At 38.7% G+C, this 23,427-nt stretch overlaps 1 protein-coding gene across 1 annotated transcript; it reads right to left on the reverse strand.

The window, feature by feature from the left end:
• Nucleotides 1–612: 612 nt before the first annotated feature.
• LOC107591728 (ephrin-A5-like) lies at nt 613–12,185 on the reverse strand (the record flags this gene model as incomplete). Its single annotated transcript, XM_016280962.1, has 4 exons — nt 613–3,401; nt 3,503–3,577; nt 3,729–3,794; nt 11,882–12,185. Coding segments are annotated over 4 exons (570 nt in total), but the record flags the coding sequence as incomplete, so codon positions are not given.
• Between the last annotated feature and the right edge of the window lie 11,242 nt (nt 12,186–23,427).

Here is a 23,427-nt window from a genome sequence, read left to right on the forward strand (position 1 = left end):
AATTGCTGAAATGCATAGTGTGGAATAGATTTCAAACATTGTCTGGCTTTCCCGAAAGTTCAGGGGGGGAATAGAACAAGGCGCAAGATATTTAGAGGCAAATCAGTGAGAACACTAGACACCATTCAACACCATGTCACTAAGGAATCCTCCTCAAGCCTATTCTTGTTTAAACTGGCCAATGCCCACGAGCATGCACTCGCTCATTAATATTCATTGACTCCTGAGTGTAATAATAATGATGGGCAAATGTTACCATTTCTATCCCTCACTCATAGAACAATCAGTTATCAGAAATCCCTGTATGCCTTGGTATAATTCTCTGTTTAACAAGGATTTGAAAGAAAACTGTGCGGGTTTCTTAAGGCTCAGCTAAATCATACAACACTGGGTTAAAACAAAGTGCTGGAATTTGCTGCAGAAGAATATTTGCACACTGATAGTTAAATGGAAAGCAGGAAATGCTATTTCAATTGTATTATCACCTGGAACACCTTCGAATAAATACCATTGGCCCTTGTATCGTAACCCACTGGATAATCTTAAAACAGAATACATTAAAAAAACAGCAGAAGATGTTTCTTACAACAATGACAGATTTATTTAATCATTTATTTGAGCTGCTCCAGCAAGTGTATTTACAAATAATGGCATTTGAAGATATAAAAACGTGTCATATCATAACGCAAATCAGCACTGGACCGTCAGAGACGTCATAGCAAATGTCTAATATTCACGCAACACAGCCAAGAAGCTAAGGAAATGGTGGTTTAGATATCATGGTCTTCACAGCTCTATGAAGAAGCAGGTGTGGAAAGAATGAAGAAATTATCTCTAACACTGAAGATATATTCTCTGGGACAAAGAGGATGAGAGAATACAAGAACACAACTGCCTTGTGGTGAAAAACCCAGGTTCAATGAGACCTCATTCCTTTGACCTCGAATTCTCAACAATTGGGAGTTTTGCATATGGACAAAAACAGACACTGGAGTCGTTTTACAAAAATAATGTTTCCTGAATTAAACCTACTAAAACTGGCCTTCTAGGTTTGTTCCCATGACAATAAACGGATGTGGTGCAACAACAGAACATTGCAGACTTTAAAATATTCCACAGGAGACTTAAAAAAAGATGTAGATGGGTTATGATTTAGCAATGATAGTGCAGTGGTGCTTTTAAGGATGGACCAGCACACATTCCTAGCTGTCTTTATGAATATTGAATCATTTAAATAAAAAAGCACATTTAAAAAGTATTCTGTCTGCAAATGCATTTATCTCCAGAAAAAATATTAACAAGTGTATCTGATAATGACTTTCTGACTGGATTATTTCTTAATTCCTCATTTATCTCTTATTTCTTTCGTACCAGTGGTTCCAGTGGCTAAACAACGTATGGATACATAGCATCCATAGGATCCATGTGCCCCTGTGTTATCATTTTAAAAGAACCATAGTAGCTAGCCAAACATAACCACATATCGTAATAAAGTCAAAAGCTACGTTTATGTTGGTTACAAACTGTCGATAAGTAGATGCGAATGAAAAACATGAAAAACATTCAAGAAAGGAAAACCAGGACTGGGGCAAATATTTACCCTGTTTTGTGTCTGTAAAGGCCATTACTATTGTTCCCAGCAGGAGATCTCATCTTTCTCCATCTCTGGCCAAGTTCACCAGAGTAACGCTAGCCCGCAGCTAAACTGGACACTGCGCTCCTCCCGTGCTGCTGTCGATTTTTTAATTTTAATTTTTTATTCCAGAAATAACCCACATGAGGCCTCGCAGTATGTGGTCTGCGTGCCAGGCACTTTGGACAACATCAAAGAGCCTATTAAATCATGTTAGGGTGCCAGCTGCCACCGGGGTGGAAGCAGCGCTCTGCTACTGTTTCAGTAGATCCCAGATGAGCGTTTAATGCGCACAGCTCCTTATTTAAAAAGTAAATAAATAAAAACGGCACGGTTGAAATGCACTTTGACAAAAGAAAGTGTGAGAATTCGTTTTGCGGATATAAGAAAATATTTTCATTACTTTTACTTCATGCTTAGAAAAAAGAATAATTGAAAACGTCTTTTTTAATTTTTTTACATAATTAACAATTCAATTGGCAAGGTATGAACTCATTTTATTGACCGAATTAAAATGTTAATGCTGTATTACTCTAGGCTAAAAAGACAGGAAGCATTTACAAAATGAATGCAAACCATTTCCTCCCTCTTCTCCATGATAATGGACCCTTTTAAGGAGCGACGTGACCCCTGACGGACATGATATGGAGACGTACTACTGTTTTTCCCCCTGATATCATTTCAAGGATTGACTTGCTAAAATATTAACACGTTACCATAAGTTATTCTGCAATGCAGTTGTTATTCGTCTAAATCAAGTTAAGAGGACCGCAACTAGGCATTTTGTGTTCCTTTCTCCTGAATCCTGGCTGATGACTAGTACAACAAAGTGTCAAGAGCACTAAGAATGAACAATAAATAAGAAAAGGATGATTCACCAAACAAATTAGTATATTCACTCAAACGATCGATCAGTGATGCTCCGTACTCCTCTAACAAAACATCGATTTTGGCAGCTACACTTGAGCATTTTACTTCAAGAACACCACATCTGTGTTTCAGTCCCATATACACCTGTACACAATGTACAAAACGAGTGCTTATCTTTTTCTTTTATCTACGAAAACGCTTCAAAAATGGTCACTGTTCACCTGAGCACCTGAGTCCACGCGGACTACTCCGGTTGAGATATTAAAAAGCTCCCTCTTTATAAGGGATGCTATCAGGCAACAATTTGCCTTGATATCTAGTAGAGTCAGCAGTTGAGTCCACAGTGACAACGTTTTCCCACAATGCACGTGGAGAGATCCCTCAGACAGTCCTCTTGCTCTGTTGCTCTGATTTCTCTTTTCTGGATGGCAACACTGAAAGCAGTCTTTGTGAAAAAGAGTCATTTATTTCCTCTGCTCCCAATTACAAGTCCCTCTCCAACATCACATAGGGGCACCGAAAGGACACGGACCTATTTTAGTGTGTGTGTCATAGTTTAGTGGGTTTTATATGTGTACAACAGAGTGTTTTTTTTTTCGTGGGGTGGGGCTTTTGTTCATTGAAAACCATCCAGTTATATCGCCAATGGATGAACGTCTTCCTATGCGAGAAACTACTTTTCAGCGGAGAGAAAGATCCCAATGTTTCTTAAAAGTGCTCGATCACGAGTCCTCCTGTGTATTTCAGGTGTGTCACCGCGTATGTGCGGGATGCTATAAGGAGGAGAGGGAAGCCAAAAGAACCAGCGCTGAGGCCAACAAGGGCCCTACAGTCTGAATGCATCCGGCGCCGTTGACATCACCTCTTGATGGTTCTGCAGATTCGTGACTCGTTCCGTCTAAATGGTTGAAAAAAAGGAAGATTAAAAAAGGTCTGTAATACCTGAGTGTACAAAAACATCTTGACTTTACTGATAGTTTTGAATATGGAAATACGAACCATTATTATCTTCTATAGAGTTAATGCTTCCATCATTGACCTTTACAACGCGGTCGTGACTCTTCTCGCAGTTGTCTGTGGGAGAAACATAAAACAGGGTGTTGTCAGGGTTGTGACATCATCTTTAACTCATTAAACTTTTCCAGCAGTGATAAACAATGCAATTGCAACCACGTTTTGTCAGAAGCCACACCAGGATCTCTCCTGAGGGGCTTGTAAAACTTACTTGAAGGTCTGACGAAAACTTTCAGCCTCAAGCAGCTCCGTCTCCCATTTTCACTGACTGTAGATGCTGTGGAAACATTTTAGATGGTCAATATTAGGTTCAATCGATCCATGCTGCACACTGTTTAATAAATCAAAGTCATTTTTTAGCTTTAGATATACAACAGGGTTCAACAATAAGGATTATTTTTTTACTGGCCTGGTCGAGCCAGTAGTGCAGATTTTTACATGCTCTGCCAACATTTTCATCTACATTTACATTTAGTCATTTAGCAAATGCTTCTATCCAAAGTGACTTACAAATGAGGTACAACAACAAGTAATTTATCATAAGAGCCAACAATATTCACAGTGCACAATGCTTCAGGTGTGATGTAGAGTAGCCCACAGGATGGATCTGTATTTATTATATGAAGTGCCTTTGTTTGGGGTTTGGTTTTGGTTTATTTTCCATGGTGATGGGGCTACTAAATCCATTTTTCAAGTTGCTATTAAGTAAAAAAAAAATCCTTTACATTTTTATATTTATAAAATTTATTAAAAAATATATATTTTTCACTGAACGCCAAGTTTAAATACAGTTAAATATAATTTGTGATGTTACTCCAAGTAAGCTATGAATACATGCACCACCTTTCTTTGAAAATGACTGCATACAGTACAAAACCATTTTAATTTGATTGATGCATCCAAAACAAATGATTAAATCAAGACAAAACCTCAACGTTAGCCAGCAGCAGTTAGATAATGACCATTATTGTTTGACAAGCTTTCCAAAATGGTGACAACGCAACAGCTCCCCTGGCTCAAGGCCACTAGGATCATTTATTTCAGGTTTAGTCTATTAGTATATCATCAGATGCTACCTATCTTAGTCGTTTGCGGCTTTCTACATGCAAAGGCCTCATTTAAATGCTTCCATCAGCCTCAGAGGAATGCACAATCAGCATTCATTTTGTTTCTTACTGATAGATGGGAGCGGTGCTACTTTGGCTTTATGTTTCTCTCCATAAAGAAAAGCTTATTAGCACTTTAAGAGGAACAGGTAGACAGCCTCTCTCTCCACTGTCCGCTCTTTATGCAGTTACGTAATGCAATCTTGCGTAGTCAGGAAGCGATGCAAATGAAGACCGGTGGGGTGAGGGGGAAAGAAGGGCTTGTTATTTTACCCACAGATCACACTTGACGTAAAGGTGACAAAGTAATGAGCAATGCAACGCACTTCAATAAATCCCCTCCTTCAAAGCCTCAAAGTAATGAGCACAGACTGCACAAAAAGCAATTTCCTTATAGCCAACACAATATGTTCTTGATAATTCAATTGGTGAGGCTCACTTGCATTGATGTGGACATGCATTCCACTGTGACGTTCCTGATGGAAAGAAATAGGGGTTGAATGTCTTGTTTTTCTGGTTAGATGCTTGAAATTTGGATTATTTGACAATATACTTCAGAATAAATAAGCTAAGACTAATGTCCACAGCACACATGCTCCATTAGTGGCAGGATGATGAATTAGTCTTTCTCTTTAAATTTGTTTACTGGCAGCAAATATTTATTGAACAACCTTATCTTGACCACAGACATCACTAACAGCAGTTTGTTTTTTACTGGACAGCAAATTTGTGCTAAACCTTTCCGAGATCTTTTCCTAACCCCTGATAGTTGTGACCTTTCCACAAGCCTCTTAGATGTAGATTGGTCCCTACATACATCAACACCTGCTACTTAAAGCTGTTCTGGCGGCTAACATCAACAGCTGCAAATGACAGATCACAGGCTGAAAGAACCCCCTGCCACTAAAAGCTCTGTAATCAGCTGTGATGATGCAAATGACTTCTGTTCAGTCCATAGACCATATCGCCAGTGACTGTGAACTGCTGAACCTTACACTGACTCCTCCCGTTCAAACCTCATGAGTTCACTATACTGGTTTTGTTGAGGAAATATATGGGTCAGTGAGTATAAGTGGCTATGATAAAGAAAAAAAAGGGTTTTGAAATGGCGAGTTCTCAGAAATGTACTTTTTATATTTATATTGGTATCAAATTATCTAATTTTCAATAAAAATCTCAGTTTAATGACACTAAAAATGTCACAAGTAGCAAGAAAGAAGTAGTAACATTTAATTCATATTTAATTTTTTAAAAACCTATTTCTTAAAGTATAATATATGTTACTATATATGCTATATATATATATATATATATATGTGTGTGTGTGTGTGTGTGTAATATTGTATTATTTAGCAAATAAAATATGTTTATATACACACAAACACACACACACACACACAGGTTTGTTTTTATGGTTTATGGGGACTCTCCATAGGGGTAATGGTTTTTATACTGTACAAACCGTATATTTTATTGCCCTACACCAACCCTACCCCTAAACCTACCCCTTACAGGAAACTTTGTGCAATTTTAGATTTATAAGCCTTTTGAATTACGGGGACAATGAAAATGTCCTCATAAATCACCTTCTCGTTGTAATACCTGTCATACCCATGTTATTATACAAATTTGTGTCCTCATAAACCACATAAACATGCGCACACACACACACACACACACACACACACACACACACATATATTACTTGGATAAATATATTATTCATATGCATTTAAGGTAATGTAAAGAAATATGTTTAATATGTACTTGTTACTTGGGACATTGAAAATTGTATAGAAAATTATATAAAAGTTATATGATATATAACTACAAATATCATGGACTGTTATTCCTTAAGATTAAGTTTTTAAAATATTTTACAATTTGAACTAACTTTGTCTTGTTATAAAAAGGTAAAAAGATCTGATATTTTAAGAGATTCATTGATCTTTACAGTCATTCTATTTAAGTCATGCATTTTGAAGTATTGAGTAAAAAAATTTAAAGATTTTTTAAAATGTGTCAAGTCATTGACCCATATATCTGTTTAACACTTTAAACCACCATGAAAGTGTGAAGATGAAGCTATAACAGGATCAGTTGCCTGTAGAGGAAAGAAAAAGAAACAAGAGAAAGGCATGTCGGAAGAAAAGAATTATACCACTTTTCCCCATTAGCTGGCTGGCTCATCTCTGAGCTTGCAGACATTCCCATAATGCACCATGGCTCTTCTAGCCTTGACCCCCATGATTCCCTGCTGCGTGGGGTCTCCAGCTGTACTTAATCTGCTGTCTCTCTTCTCATCCCCACACCCTCATGACTGCGGGGAGAGCTTAGGTTAAATCAATGTGCTTATGTGCTGTCTACACTGACATACTGGGGGCTTGTGAAACCTTAATCATGACCCCACAAGCATATTTCCTTTGATTTGGGTGAAATTGCTTTTGTCTCATTCCTCAAGTCTGGTCTAGTTTGGAAAGGGATCCCAGTGTTGATTGGAAACACTACTTCACAAATACGTTGTACATCACAACCTTATTGTCACTACTACCACAATAAATAACTGCTGAGCGTGAGTGTGCAAATGGAGCATTGTATAATGTAACATCAGTATTGTCAGTGCCATTGCTGCTCTATACAGGGATTCATGACTGATGACAACCACAGCAAACCCACAGAGTGTATAGCTTAATAACTATACACTACTAAATAATACAAATAAAACCGAGGACAAATACAAAATCTAATATAAAATAAAATAATAAAATAAAATAAAATATCAGCTTTTCGTAGCAGCAACATATACAAGATCAGTCTCCAAAGTTCAAACTGCTACCTGTCATATAAATGTGAAGATGACCCATTGTGATTTAGTCGTTCCAACTTTTCTTTTCTTGACGTTTAAAGGGACAGTTCACCCAAAAATGAAAATTCTGTCATCCTTTACTCATCCTCAAGCTGGTTGGTAACCAAACATGCTGGTCCCCATTGACTTCCATAGTATTTTATTCTGTACTCAACTGTTTGCTTACCAATACTCTTAAAGGGGTCATATGATGCGATTTCAAGTTTTCCTTTCTCTTTGAGAATAGATAGATAAGATCCCTAAAGTTGCAAAGACTAAAGTCTCAAACCCAAAGAGATATTCTTTATAAAAGTTAAGACTAGTCCATGCCCTCCTAAAATGCCTCGTTCAAACACGCCCCCACATGTCTACGTCACTGTGTGGGAAGAACAAGTATTGTTGCCACCGCCGCCGCCATATCTTGGAGATGCTGTGTGTTTCGTTGTGAAAGCGAAACTACTTTGTTTGGTCTTCCAAAAGAGGACACAACTAGAAATCAGTGGTTAAGTTGTATTTACAACACTGTTCCAGAACAGTTCAAATCAAATATTCAGATGTGTGCAGCGCATTTTGCAGAGGACGAGGACTGTTTACTGGGAGAGTAGCCTACAATGCCGGTGTTTTGGTGAATTCAGTTCCCATGTTTCCCCTTCGGCGAGCATGCTGACCCTATAAAGTCTATGATGCTGACAAATAATGCTGACTCACAGCCTGTAAGTACATTTTCATATTTAAAGGATTTGCCTCTGACGATTCAAACGCGAGTCTTGAGCAGTGTAGAGTAGCGCTTGTTGTTTGTCATTTCTCCGATCACAAATGCAGACATGGTTTTATGTTTACGCGGAGCGATGCAACGCAATTTTATAATTAGTAATTATAATCAGTAATTAAGTCCCCACTGGATGCAACAAATGCCTCATTTATAATGGGTATTATTGGTTTTGTCTCGTCGCGCCGGGACACGGCATCACAGTATGGTAAGGGGCATGACATTTCCGTCACACGCTTGAGGAATTCGGCCAATCCCAACACACTAGATAGCTGGCCAATCAGAGCACACCTCGCTTTCCAGAACGATGAGCTTTGTAAAAATCGACGCGTTTCAGAAAGGCGGGGCATAGAGGAGAAACAATAATTTACAGTATGTGGACACATTTCATTACACCAAATACAACCAAATACACAAAATAATGTTCTTTTTAGCAACGTCATATGACCCCTTTAAAATCATCATCTTTTATGATTCACAGAATAAAGAAACTCATGTTTGGAACAACTTGAGGGTGAGTAAATGATGAATGAATTTTCATTTTGGGGTGGACTATCACTTTTATCACTATCACAAGAAATATTTCACGTTTCTTTAGTAAACAGTTTTGTTCAAGGACAGGCTGTTACTCTTACAGTTCCTTATAAAGTTACCCATCATTGGCAAGTAACTCATTTACTCATCAAAGCCATTTTGCTTATAAATTGCACTTGACGTGTTCATTTTGGACCTTAATTACTGTAAATGTGACTGCCTGAATGCTCAATGCCAGTATGAAAGACACATCTCTAATTTCAAGGCTCTCGCTGAAATTTTTTAACATAAACGGTGACAATAATCAACAGTCTCGGCCGTATTAAGATGATTTCATGGGTGGCTTATTTGACAAACTCTCATTCTGTCAGTCATCAGAATTCCCTCGCTGTCAGCATGCGGCATGTAACTGACCTCTCATTGGCAGACATTAAGACTAGACTATTACAACAACTCTGCTTATTCAAAGACACTCTACACTGTCATGGCCCGGGCTGCTCATCCACGTCTCCTTTCCCACACGGCCGACACCAGATCCCTGTGTAGTTCTCCACCCGAGCCAGCCAGGGGCAATAAACCTCCCAGACACCACTATTCCAGCTATGAGTTGAGAGATCAGATGCGATGTAACCGAGAAGTCTGATAAATGAGGGAAAGATGGATTGATGCTCTGTCTTTGAGTTAAGACGCACACCTATCTATTTTCTCACGCATTCTTGAGTGCTTTGAGAGCGCTTTGTAATGCGGGGAATAGTTTTGGCTCAGGTAGCGACTACGCCACTTATAAGCAAACCGCAAAGTACAGGATTCTTATCAAAGCTACAAATCAGGTCTTGCTTTAAGCACAAAGTGGGAATGTTTCTGGTTTACCTTACAGCATTATGAAGATGGAGGGACTAGACTACAAATAGCAGTCGTGGGCTTTTGAAGCGGGCTCATATCAGACAGCCTGCACTATCGTTGGCCCCGCTCACGCAGGAGGGAGAGGCCGACTAAAAACCTTCCCTTGAAATTGGATTTCTATCCTCTGAGATTAAGATCAGACTTCCACACTGGCCATATTGGAAAAACATGCTGCCTAGAGCCGTTCAGGATTGTGAGTTCAACTGCAGCCATCAGAGCATGTTCACATTTGACCTGCAGGGCTGGGCCCTCTGATCCCCCTTGATCGCTTCCTGAGTGGTCCGGGCACGCTGACTGACAGCACAGAGCCCGCGCTTGTTACCCCTCTGCTCTCCTGGAGCGACCCCTCACTCAGAATGATTAGCAACCACACCAGCTAACAAAGACATTCTGTCTAACCAAATCATGACAGGCAGACATCAAACTAATGAAGAGAATGATTCAGGAAAACTTGGTTAAAATAGACTTAAAATTAATAGATTTTTTTTGCCTCTGGCTACATGATGTATTTTTAAATATATATACAAATATTTTATATACAGTATCAAATTGTGTAAAAAAATAAATGAATTAAATATAAAAACAGCAACTGTTTTTATAGCAAAATATCAACATACATTTTGTGAAATTATTTTCTAGACAAAATGTATCAAATTATACAAAAATGGCTAAAATAATAATAGAAAATGAAATGGTACATATTGTTAATTGTAAATAATACTGTACAAATTTTACAGTAAAAAATATCAATTTATATAAAAAAACAATTTATTTTTAATTACAATTTTTTCCCCTTAAATTCCTTATATTATAAGCTGTTAAAAAAAGAGAAATACTAAAGCAAAATAATAATAATAATAATATGCTATTTAAATTGTATTATTTTATTTAATTATGCATATACAGTGGTGTGAAAAAGTGTTGGCCCCCTTCCTGATTTCTTTATTCAAATAGCTTGGTATTACAATATATTCAAATATTTTCTGCTTTCTATTTCTAGTTTAAAACAGTTTGTGATATGATCAAGGTTACTGAAAGCCGCTGTCTACTTGAGATAACATTGTGCAATCACTCTAAACTGCTATGCTTCAACTTGAGCAGACTGGCATGCTGTTTATTTTGTTTCCTTTACTCGTAATTCCGTACAAATGGAGAAACTTCCTCTTCTCTTGAGAGAGCCCATAACAGTGGAATCATGACACTGAGTCACACAGTGAGACGTGTGTGCTATGAATCCTTGTTTTCCAACTCGCATTAACTGTAAAACCCCTCATAGTATCTGACAGCTCCATCACTTCAGTCGAGATGTTTCCCATCCTATTATTCTTACTCACAGGCCTTCGGGGAAAAAAAGTAAATTTTACTATGTTGCAACATCTCAGATAGACAACCACATTCATGCAAAACATCCATATCTCCTGCTGGGATCTAACCCCTAAATGCTATGTACCGTGCATTCCAATCTGTCTTTTTTCTCAGTCTCCATGTACTTATCCACTGTTTCTATTACTTCTCCCTCTTCATTCTCCTATTCCTTCCTTTCACATGTCATAAAAACATGTCCATCGTTTTATGCGCCCATGAGATAAGTCAGATCATCAGGTCGGATTCCGCCAAATTAAACGCTCCACATCTCCTGTGTGCGCCGGCATAAATGAACCCATCACGGCCCTGAGCAGTCCAAGCAGTCGGACCACTCCTGTGCCTTATTTTGTCTTCCCACTCCCGCCCTGTAGGGATCTGACTCCAGTTGTAAAAACATGGGTTTAGATGCTTGTTTTTAAGAACCCTCTCACGAGCAAACGAAAGTTGAGACTAGGAGTTTGTAACAAAGACTCTTTAGAGGAAAACCAAGATGTTTTTCCCTGAGGTTCATGTTTTCCTTGTAGCCTGTTTGCCAAGACTCCTGAAAAACAAAGTCATACTTGGCAATGCCTTCGTTTCCTTAATGCTCGTAATCAGACACTTGTCATAAAAGTATACCATTAAATGCAAGACTTGAGTTGCGTTATCCTCTGTGAGGACGCTAATACAACATCATTTTCCAGGCAATGCAACTTTTTCCATGTATAAACGGAAAGCCAATCTTACAAATCTATTTAACATGCACAGCGTCTGGTTTTGGATATAAAAATCATAAAACATCATTGATATACAAATCACTTCAACACACACAAAAAAGAAAGAAAAATCAACATGATACTCACAGATATAGTAATATTCTCTGCCTGGCCGAAATTCAAATCCTAGTGAGAATGGTGTGAAAAGCTGAAACTTCTCAGAGAACTTCAGCGGGCCGTTGGGCGAGTAGGGCCGGTTACACTCCCAACGCTTGAAACCTTTCGCCGTGTGGTCGCAAGAGCTGTAGCCATCGTAGTTGACCATGTAGAGGACGTAGTGCTCCGTTTTCTCCTCAGGGACCGTGTCAATGTCGTGGGGACAGTATACGTCCAAATAATCGTTAATGCATACATCAATGTGGTAGTCTCCTCGGTAGAACCTGTGACAAAAAGAAAAGCAAGAGGCCGCAGTGAGTATATATGATATGAAATATTAGCGATTCAGTTACTCTCATTCGTATGTTTTACGAGCCATCGAGGCCCTACTTCACAGAAAGGCCACTTCTGGAGGAAGCCACTTATTTGAGAGCAATTACCGCAAATGTGAAAGCACGTAAATCATCCAATCCGAGTCCGCTAGGGCTCACTGAGGATCACAAGGAAAATTCATAATCCTGTCGTTGACGTGGATGCTTTAAATACGCCTGAAAGAATGAGTTTTCCATGGGCGAGAGATGACAGCTTGAAATATGGCACTCCGAGGAATGTTTTAGAAGAAAAAATGTGCATCTCTCGTGCCAAAACGGCCAACTATTCCAGATTTACATCTAACCAAATGTGAATGTCAATGGAATGTGTGCGACATCATTTCGACAAGAAAGTGATTTAAAAAACATAGACTCCCATAGGCTCCATAAAAGTTTAGTGAAGATGGATATGCTCAGGTCAGCTATGTTTAGAGTCAGTGCAAAAAATATTATATTTACACCAAAAATGAGCGAACGTGGGCAGGTGACTGGATTAAACGCGAAGGACTCCCAGGATTCGGTGGGAATTTTCAAGGTGTAAAGCTAGTGGACACCCAGCAGGAACCCTGGGGAGAGCCAGATGAGCTTCCAGGCTAATATGAGGTTAGCATTGCGATCCTGCTGTGGACAGAAGCACAGCTGGGCACACTGACATAAAGATTTCCATACATTACGGACAATAAAATCTATTGAGAGCAGATGGAGCTCGAGACCTATCAGATTATCATTATGTGGATTTCAAACGCACTGCTGGAATACTGAGTTTCCCTGTAGGTTTGGCCAGCTTGGCGGTGGTTTGTGTGCAGAGTGTGTGGATGTGTATAGATGCTGCTCAAAATCTGCAAGCACTAGGGCTTTTTTGAACAACTATTGTTTACTACTCTTGGGAGCTACATCATTTGAATGGAAAGCAAAATCTCAGCTGTGAAAAACATACTTCCTGAGTGATCACACAGTCCAATGTTTCCAACTCAAAATCTGGCATTTGAAAGTGTGTAACATGCAAACGTCTTTTTACTTTGTCATTGGGTACTGGCAAAAACAAAGCTATTTCCTTATTTAAATTTACTGGCTTCTTGTGTTTCCTGTCATCTTTTAAAGTGGAATGATTCAGTCTAGTATTGACAAAATTCAACACAGTTCTACAGTTTTCCAAAACTGGTGTCCAGAGCACTGGATCACGGAAAACATTACAAAACAAGAAAAACTTAGGTAATTTATTTAACACAAATGCATTAGCTTTAATAAACTAGCATTTATAAATGTTGGTTAATTAAAATTTTACATATACCAGCAAATATTTTACATTTCAAGTTATTCCAAACCATTTGTTACACCACAAGTTTGAGGTGGTGAGATTTATTGTTTTTGACAGATGTATCTTACAAAAATAATGGTGTTCTATTTTACAGTATTTTAAAATGTAATTTATTCCTGTCATGGCAAATCAGAATTTTCAGAAGCCATTCCTCTAGTCTTCAGTGTCACATGATCCTTCAATAATATGCTAATTTGGAGTCAAAACATTACTTATTTTTATTAGTGTTGAAAACCGTTGTGCTGCATAATATTTTTGTAGAAACAATAATACATTTTTTGAAGGATTCTTTGATGAATAGAAAGTTCAAAAGAACAGAATTTATTTACTTTTGTAACATTACAAATGTCATTTTTGATCAATTAAATGCATCCTTGCTGTATTAATTTCCCATACTTTTGAACTGTAGTGTAATTTTATATTATTTAAAGTATTATGGACAAACATGAATTGACAATAAACAATATCAACAGTATATTTACATTATCTGCTGCACATTATTGTTAGTTCATGATACCTAATGCATTAACTATTGTAAACAAATTGGCCCTTACTTTAGAGTGTCACCCTTTTTTCATTCATCGTCTTAAACTAAGTTAGTCTAAATTAGTCACAAAATAGTAGAGTCGTGGCTCTATCAACGCAAAGGTCATGGGTTAATTTCACGTGAATGCGTGAACAGATAAAAAAAAAGAAGTTAATCTTCAATGCAATGTAAGTTACTTTGGATAAAAGCATCTGCCAAACACATAAATACACTGTGAAATGTGATTTGAGTCCAAGCTCATGTCCTTTCACCTGTCTATCATGTGAAATATCTCTGCTAGATGATACTAAATAACTATTTCCCCTGGGTCACAAAGTTAGAGGACCAGACAACAACATATTAGCTCTCTGGACAACAACACCTAAAGGCAACAGAGTGCTTTTCTATGTCCGTGTCAGAAAAATCAATCAAATGCCACCTCAGCATTTCATTTTCAATATGTATCAGATGAGCTCCAGTGGGTTATAAAGAGATTTGACCCCATTAAACCCAATAACAGACAAACAGCTCATCAATGTTGGGCTTTCTTTCATGCGCTTGAAGAGCGATGGGCCAGCTGGTCAATAAACCACACAATGCTGTGCCAATTCATCATTAGGATTAAAAAAGAAGCTCATTAGCTGTTTCTATCAAGGCTACTAACACAAACATGGCACATGGCTGCATCAGAACAAGTCCTACAACAAAAACCTCCCATAACGATAATCCTCCTATTCAGTTGATTCTCTCCATCGCTCTTTCTCTACGTGTTCAAGCAGAGGGTTATGGGTGATGACCGGGCAGACCTGAGTCTAGAGAAAGGCAGGACACCGGGAGGCAGAGGGCTCATGGAATACATGATTAAAGTTGGTTCATCCCAAGGTCAGACTCCTCAGACTTAACAATGCAATGAAAAATGAAGGAGGCTCTTTACTCAAGAATTTCCAATGGAAGCCAATTAAATCAAAAGAACTCTAAGAAGCTGGCATTTATTTTCCCTAGAACTGAAGAAATGGGCAAAAATATCAAGCTGACATAGACATGCCTCAGGACAAAACATCATTACTGTTTTTTAATGGGAAAACTCACCAAAATGACAATTCAAATGCTCCAACATTCCAAACCTCTATGACTTTCTTTATTATATGGAACACAAAAGAATACATTTTGCAGATGTTGTTTTGGACTCCATTGACTTAATTGTATGGACAAAACATTTTTTCAAAATATCTCCTTTTGTGTTTAGAAAAAAGAATGTCTTACAGGTTTGGAACCACATGAGGGTGAGTAATTTTGGGGTGAACTATCCCTTTAGGCGCACCCCCTTACAAATTCCTGCAGAGGGCGCGCTTGAGGCAATGACTGACGTGACTCCCAGGGGTGTAGGTCAGCTAAGCCTTGAGCCCTCCAGGCCTTTCACAGTGGCACAGATGGAGGATCTCCTCCTCGGGTTACAGCTCTCGGGCCAGCCGTGGAGCAGTTGTCCCATCATTCAGTGGGGAGGCAACAGTACATCTCCCAACGCCTCAGATATCACTCATTCACCCCTTCCAAAAGAATGTCTGCCCAGAAGCATTAACATCACAGACAAACAATGGCCTGCCAGGACTTCAAGCTGTGCTGGCTTGGCAAACGCCTCAAAAGACGGATGAAGGTGAAGGAGGGGAGAAAAAAAGGCATATAAGAGCCACCTCTCTGTGAGTTTCCCATGGAAAACACTCCTTGTGAAATTTTCTTGAAGAGACAAGATATATGGTTCTCTACATTAAAAACATATTGGTGTTTGTGGGAGGCATGTCCATATTTCAGAAACATTGGAAAAGGACATTCAGCAGTAGATTAGAAAAAAAAGGCTTGGGTTTAGGTATAGATATTTGTGGACGGATGTGTGGATAGAAGAAAGCAACCGAACATGAGTGAGTGAGAACGGGACTATCGGTCTTGGATGAGATTGTACTTGTCTAACAAGTATGATATGTGGAAAGTATTCACGATGCCACAGGTTAATCGTTCCGCTCTTGTGTCGTTGTGATTAGTGGAGTGCCGTATGGTATATGTCACTCATCAAACAATGGTTAATCCTATGGGTTCATAAATACACACAAACAAATGTATCTAAACGGCTGACCTTCATATCTGGCATTCACAATCTCTCAATTCAACTTGATTCTGATTTTGATTCATTTAGATTGAGTTCTGATTTCTTTTGGGTATATTTCAGTAATGTCAGTTTGGTTACATATGTAAAAAAAAATCTCAGTGTTCAGTTTTTAAACAATTAAAAAAACAAAATAGTAATTTTGGGGGGAATCAGGTTACACTGGTGGAAAAAACGTAAACATAAATATTCAAAAATGAATTCTGTGATCATTTACTCACCCTCATGTCATTCTAAACCTTCTGCAGAACAGAAAATATTTATCTGTTCTATCTGTTCCACAGAAAAAAAAGCATACAGGTTTGGAATGACATGAGGGTGAGTAAACGAACACAGAATTTTCATTCTCAGGTGAACTGTCCCTTTAAGAATCAGTATTGAGAATGAGAAAATCAGTATTTTTACCCAACCCTAGAAGTGTCTGTATTAATGTGGGCTTGGCGAAAGATTGCATATGGGACACCCTGTGGCCTTGTGAACTTCATGGACGAGTGCAAGCAGACATACTACTTATAAATACCATGCTTGTTTAGATTGAAAATCTCATTATCTTGAGTGGATCCTCTTTACTGCTGCAACTGAATATTGAGTAGATGCTTTACAGATCTCAAATAACTAGATTGACATGAGTGCTTGGCACCAAATATACTCTAGTGTCCTTAATGCAACATTGAGACCACGTGAGGTCAGAACTAGGGTCAGAGGTCATGGATCGGCCATTATTAATGAAGGCCTCCATATTCAAAAGAGAACGAATAGAATGACAGCGTGACCCTGGGGTCGTTTATCTAGTGAGTGTGTGACATGAAATTTATACACCGAACAAACAAATGCGAAGAACAAATTATTTGTTGAGAAAAACAAACAAGCAACAGCTCAGCAGCACAAGCAAGAGAGAGGAAAGGGTAAGAGTCAGACTACGGACATCTAAGCACACATGAACCTGCCTTCCACAGCAGGCTGGAGATCTGACTTCTCCCAGAGGGGCCATTGCGCGCCTTGAACTGCCCGGGTCGTTTTACAGTGCCTTGGGCAAAGCTGCTCTGCACTGAATCAAGACAATGTTGAATCAATTAAAAGTAGAGGAGCAGCAGTTAGCAAGCCACAAAGTCTGGCTTCAATCAGAAACCGTTGCTAATTGTCCACAATGCTCTCCCACTGATTTACAGGTGACTTAAAATAGTCTAAAGCACAACACGTTTCGTTTATGTCCTATTAAAGTCCTGTGTGGGAGTATTACCAGGGTGTTTTTCCAGAAAGTTACACTTTAATGTATCATCAGGGTGGCATAGCGTTGTGAGACCATACGAGATGAGAGAAAAGAGTGGGCGAAGAAGGTATGGTGACTGTCTGGCTTCCCTGAAAATACAACTAGTCTCTCATAAGGAAGCACTACTCAGGCTAAGATTCTGATTCACATGACCCATATTTAAAACACAACAAAAATAAACATATCTTTTTTACATTTATTCCTGTGATGGCAAAGCTGAAGTTTCCGCAGCCATTATTTCAGTCTTCAGAGTCACATGATTCTTCAGAAATCATTCTAATATGCTGATTTGCTACTGAAGATACATTTCCTATTATTATTTTTGAAAACTGCTGTGCTGTGTAATATTTTTTGTTGCAAATATTTTCATGATACATCATGATAGTTTTGTAACATTATAAATGTCTTTACAGCCACTTAAATGTATCCTTGCTGAATAAAAGTACCTATTTCTTAAAACAAAATCCAAACTTTTTAACAGAAGTCTATATACACACACCTACAGCCTAATGTAAATATATATTTACAATGTTTATGATAAAATATTACATATACAATATTGTTACATTTAAAATGTAAACATTTTTGGTCACACTTTATTTTAATGTCCAGTTCTCACTAAAGACTATCTATTAACTATGACTTTTGCTTCAATAAACCCCTAATTTGCAGCTTTTTAATATTTAGTAAGGTAGCTTTTAAGTTTAGGTATGGGGTAGGATTAAGAGATCTAAAATATGGTCAGGCAGAATAAGGCATTAATATGTGCTTTATAAGTACTAATAAACAGCCAATGTGCTAATGATATGCATGCTAATAAGCTACTAGTTAATAGTGAGAACTGGTCATTAAATTAAAGTGTTACACAATTTTTATACAGAATATGTCAATATAATATTTTTCTATAAAATGTATATTATTATTATTATGATTATTTCAATAGGGTTGACCAAAAAAAGCTGGGTAAGCAGCCTGGTGGAGACAGAAGCACATCAGCATCCCATGATGAGGACCACCAGCATCTAAAACACTACACACACTGACCAACTATGCTGTTTTTATATTAGTATTGGAGGCAGAGAGAGTGAGGGTGGCCTAGAGGCTGGCATGGAAGCGTTTTTACCTTCAACAAACGCAGCAGCGCCAGAAAAAACAGCACATGTAACGTAATGTAACATCTAAACATAGAGCCCCCTCAGAGTGCCAAGCATGCTGTGCTCACTCAGGCCCCCCCACACCTGGTGCTCTCAATCTCCCCCATCCAACCCAGTTCATCAGAACCCTCAGCGGCCCTGTCAGAGCCTCCTCCATTAGCCAACACACCCTGCAGGGCTGAGAGCCAACAAACAGCCACACGCACACACACACAGAGAGAAAATGATGAGTATAACTAAAAAGCATGCGACCATAATTTAGGAGAATGATTTAAAATCTTTACACATGACTTCAAGAGAGAATGTAAATTTGAAATCCCTTTAAAATTAACATTTCGTGCTTCTAAGATCTATTTGTATAGTTCAGGACATCCCTAATCAAACAGTACCATGGTATTACTATCTGATATCATCAGTGTGCCATAATACCACCCCAGAAATGGCTGTCTGCAACGAAAAAAAAAAGCTGAATATGTATTCCCTGGGGGGAAAAATTGTATGCATGTACCATATGTCTCACCAGTGGTATTGACTAGATATGGTCTCTAGATATTGCTTTGGACGAGAAATACCTCCAGACCTCATTTGAATTCGTCTCATACTGACCGGGAAGGATTAGCTCACTGATGCACCACATATTGTGTTGTACGGACAGCATCGCCAAATAGCATTCTGGGAAGGAACCCTTCGGGAAAGTTAATTTTCCCTCCACTGAGGCAGTCTGGGCATGGGCAGCCCCAGCCCATATAATCAGCAGGATTTAGAATCTCCACATGATGACAGGTGATTAAAGTAAAACAAGAACATCTTTCCATAAATCAGAGCAGGGTGTTCCTGCCTTGGTCTCAACTGAAGATGAAAGGATGGAACCGTGACACAGATGTTTCTTATCTCCGTGATCGAGCTAATAAACAGTGAGTTGAGTATATATTTCTCTTCGGCAAGACGTTCCGTGTCTGACTGAACTTATGTTTTTAGTGGAGGGAGAGCTTTCCTTTCATTCCGGGTGCTTCCTCTGCTATCTGCATTCAAGAGCCAAGGGCTCCAAGTTCAACAAGTCCTCATGAGGAAAATATTTATTATGGGCTGTAGTTGTGTGATTGACATCACAACATAACATCCTGGATTATGAAGTGGAATATGATGGAATATGGAACACTGCGGTACTCTTTGAAGTTATGAATTAGAGGCTGCCATGCAATGGTAACCAATCCATGGCAGAGATGTTTTTGTTGAACAAAGACGAGTGATATTTGGCAAAGGTGAGTGTCATGCTAAATTCCCTGAATGTATGTAGAATTTGATCTGATTTGGTCAAGTTGAACATAATTCAGGGTAGATGTCAAATGTAATGGAAATGGAGCTATGAAGGATGGAAGTACAGCCTGTTTGATGGTTTGTACATTGGTGTTAATATAATATAATATAATATAATATATTATAAAATTGTCAATACATATACAGTGGGGAAAAAAAGTATTTAGTCAGCCACCAATTGTGCAAGTTCTCCCACTTAAAAAGATGAGAGAGGCCTGTAATTTTCATCATAGGTATACCTCAACTATGAGAGACAAAATGAGAAAAAAAAATCCAGAAAATCACATTGTAGGATTTTTAAAGAATTTATTTGCAAATTATGGTGGAAAATAAGTATTTGGTCAATAACAAAATTTCATCTCAATACTTTGTTATATACACTTTGTTGGATAATTCGAATAAATTTATAGAAAAAAATATGTGTGTAAAAGTATGTAAATTATACAACCAACTAGCTCACAGCCTCGTTTGCAGTCCCATCAAATTAAATATGGCATCAACCCCGATTAATGTCCTCTGTCAATATCATAATCCATATTTGTGTCTTCGGTGGCCTGTCTGGGCCTGCTAAAGTGATTAGCATCCCAGCACAGTGCCAGATTTAATCTGTGGTCTCATGTATGTGGTAGTTACCTTGCTATTGTTAGACAGCTAAGGCCTCAACTGTTGTCGCTTTAACAGATTGATGGAGTGGCCTTGGCCTTCAGACAGCATAAGAGGGAGGCCAGGAGAGGAGGTGGCAAGGCTAACACTTAGTGCGGGCGGTGTATTAATACACAACTTCTTTGAATGACAGGCATGTTCATCCCCACATGGAAACGGACAGATGACTGTATTACAGTTTTTGCCTGAATAGGCCTCCTTGACCCCACATAATAAAGACTTATTCTGCTACAATGAATAAAACAGGTTTTACAATTGCTCTGTTATTAACAATGGATAATTTTCAATGGGCACAATCATATGTGGTGGGGGAGCTATTTATTATGTGTTTCTAAGAAAAGCATGGGCATCAGCTTTTGTGTAGGTTCAATGTCAGCACGAGCTATTTAGTGATGTATGAAGAGATAGCAACTTGGCCTCGCTCTGCAAACCGCAGCATCCAGAGGGCTGTTGGAAGCATGAAACTGGTGCGAACAGGCGTCAGTCAACAGACATTACTGAGTTTTTAGTGTGCACTTAACACGCATACAGCGGTTCTCAACAGGCTGTTCTCCGAGCATCTATCAACACAGGAACTCAACACGCAGATCCTTGTTTAGTTGTAGAATGACTCTGAGAGCAATTTCACTGGCGTTATATTTTGGTATTTAGGTTTTACGCTAGTGCACTAAAGCCTTTTGAATAACATTTGATGAATACGTATGGTCCTTAAAGTGTTGTAATGGAAACATTCTTGTTTGTTTCGAAAGGCTTCAGGTTTCTACTTAATCAAGAGTGAATTTTTCTTTCAACAGGTATAGAGAGCAGTCTGTTGGTCAATTTCTGCTGACCTTGAGTTAACTAGACAAAGGCTTTCCCAGTTTATTTACCCTTCAGAGGAATTACTTTTAGCCCCAGAAGGAGAAGCGATCACTCACAGTCAACATATTGAAGGAGGGTGAAGTTTACAGATGGGTGGTAAGTGGGATTTACCTGTATGTGTGTGTGTGTGTGTGTGTGTGTGTATTTGACTTGGAGCCTGGTATGCACAAAGGCAGGTATGGGTTGCATTCTGAGCGAGTGTGAATGGAACACGGGCTTATTTGAGAAACAGGTCTTGGCAAGCTGCCCTGCACAGTATTGATGGACTCAGTGAAAGATCTTAAGCAGTGCTGTCACAGGCAGACCAATGATGCAGCAGGTAAAACAGAGCTAATCCTCTTTACTTTCCAAACTAATTGAAAGCAGGTCAGCATTAACAAGAGATTTGACACTATACTACATGATGGAGGACAGATGTCAGGATTTATAAAAAGAAACAGGAGAGGTCAAAGAGGGACATAAAGCATGGGAAAATTAGGGGGATTCAACAGATCCGGTGACATTTGTGTCCCTCATCTATAGATAGGTAGATAGATAGATAGAGAGACAGACAGATAGATAGACAGACAGACAGACAAAAGGGGACAATGATAAAATGTTATAATGAATTTGTATAGTGAACAACTGACAATTGAAAAGTGGATATTTCTTTTCCTAGCATATATTAATAAATATAAATAAAAAATAATTATATAAATAAATATGCAATAAATAAATATATATATATACAGATAGATTGCTTCATATGGCAAATGTCTTATTTAATATAACATATTTTGAAAACGTTATTTTTATATTAATAGTATTTAATATATTTAAACACATTATTTGGTAGAATGTTATAATCATACCAAACATTATTTAAAAAAAAAATCACTTTATCAAACTACAAAAGGCACCCGTTTCATATAATGACTCAACTATCAGATATAATGTGGGACACCGGAAACATTTAAAAATCTGTAGGAAGAACCTAAGCTCTAGCAACCGAGGAGCGATATCCAAACATTCATTGAGCTTTCTCACCCACACAGGGAAAGCGCACAAAGACACATGCATTCGCACACTCGTGCTGTTCCTCCTGCATTGAGCGCAGAGTCCTAGCATTCCTCTGTGCCTGCTGGCTCCTGTCCCTCTACACTTGTCACACTGAAATTCACCCACTCGAATGTTTTAAAGTCTTCTGAAGAGACTCTTGCAGGCCTGTTAGCACGGGGGAAGTGTCAGGTGACAAAGCCGGGCTTAAGGACTCACAGGGGGCCTCCTGGCCCTCTCCACTTCACTCTGTCCTCCACACAATGGCTAATTGGAGAGATCTATGGGGTTCAAAGATCCAGGGTTTAATCAGTATGTAGCACCATCTGGCTGCACAAACTCCTCCTCCACATCCCTGAATTTAAGACTTCCTGTTCAGGTTTTGGACCTTCAGGCCTTTCAGAATAAAGCTTGGCAACAAGACGAAGACGCAGCTGTAAAACCCGAATGTTTTATTTATTCCTGAAGTGCATTTTGGGGAAAACTAAGTCTTAAGTCTCAAGTTTTAAATGCCAAACAGATGTAAGGCACGTTAAGGGACATAAAAAGCTCAACTCTTATATATATTGTCAAGCTACAGTAAATTATCATGCCAAAGGATCCAGTTACATATGCCAGTGACCAGACCCCATACAGAGTCCGTACTGCCAAAGTTTCACACTCGCTTTCTTTTCATGTCTTTCTGAAGATGCTGTCAATGCCTAATGAGCATCGGTGTGCTGTGTGGAGGCTTATATGTGGGTTGCCAGGTCTTTCTTATTTCGGTCACTCCAGCTGAGCCATTTGACACCATTTCGACCAAACATGTCAACCTGCAGACAAACACACCTCTTACTGAGGACAAACGCCATGTATAGCTATTTT

Source organism: Sinocyclocheilus grahami, unplaced genomic scaffold (genome assembly GCF_001515645.1).
Source record: "Sinocyclocheilus grahami isolate Dianchi unplaced genomic scaffold, SAMN03320097.WGS_v1.1 scaffold145.1, whole genome shotgun sequence".
NCBI classification, from domain to species: domain Eukaryota; kingdom Metazoa; phylum Chordata; class Actinopteri; order Cypriniformes; family Cyprinidae; genus Sinocyclocheilus; species Sinocyclocheilus grahami.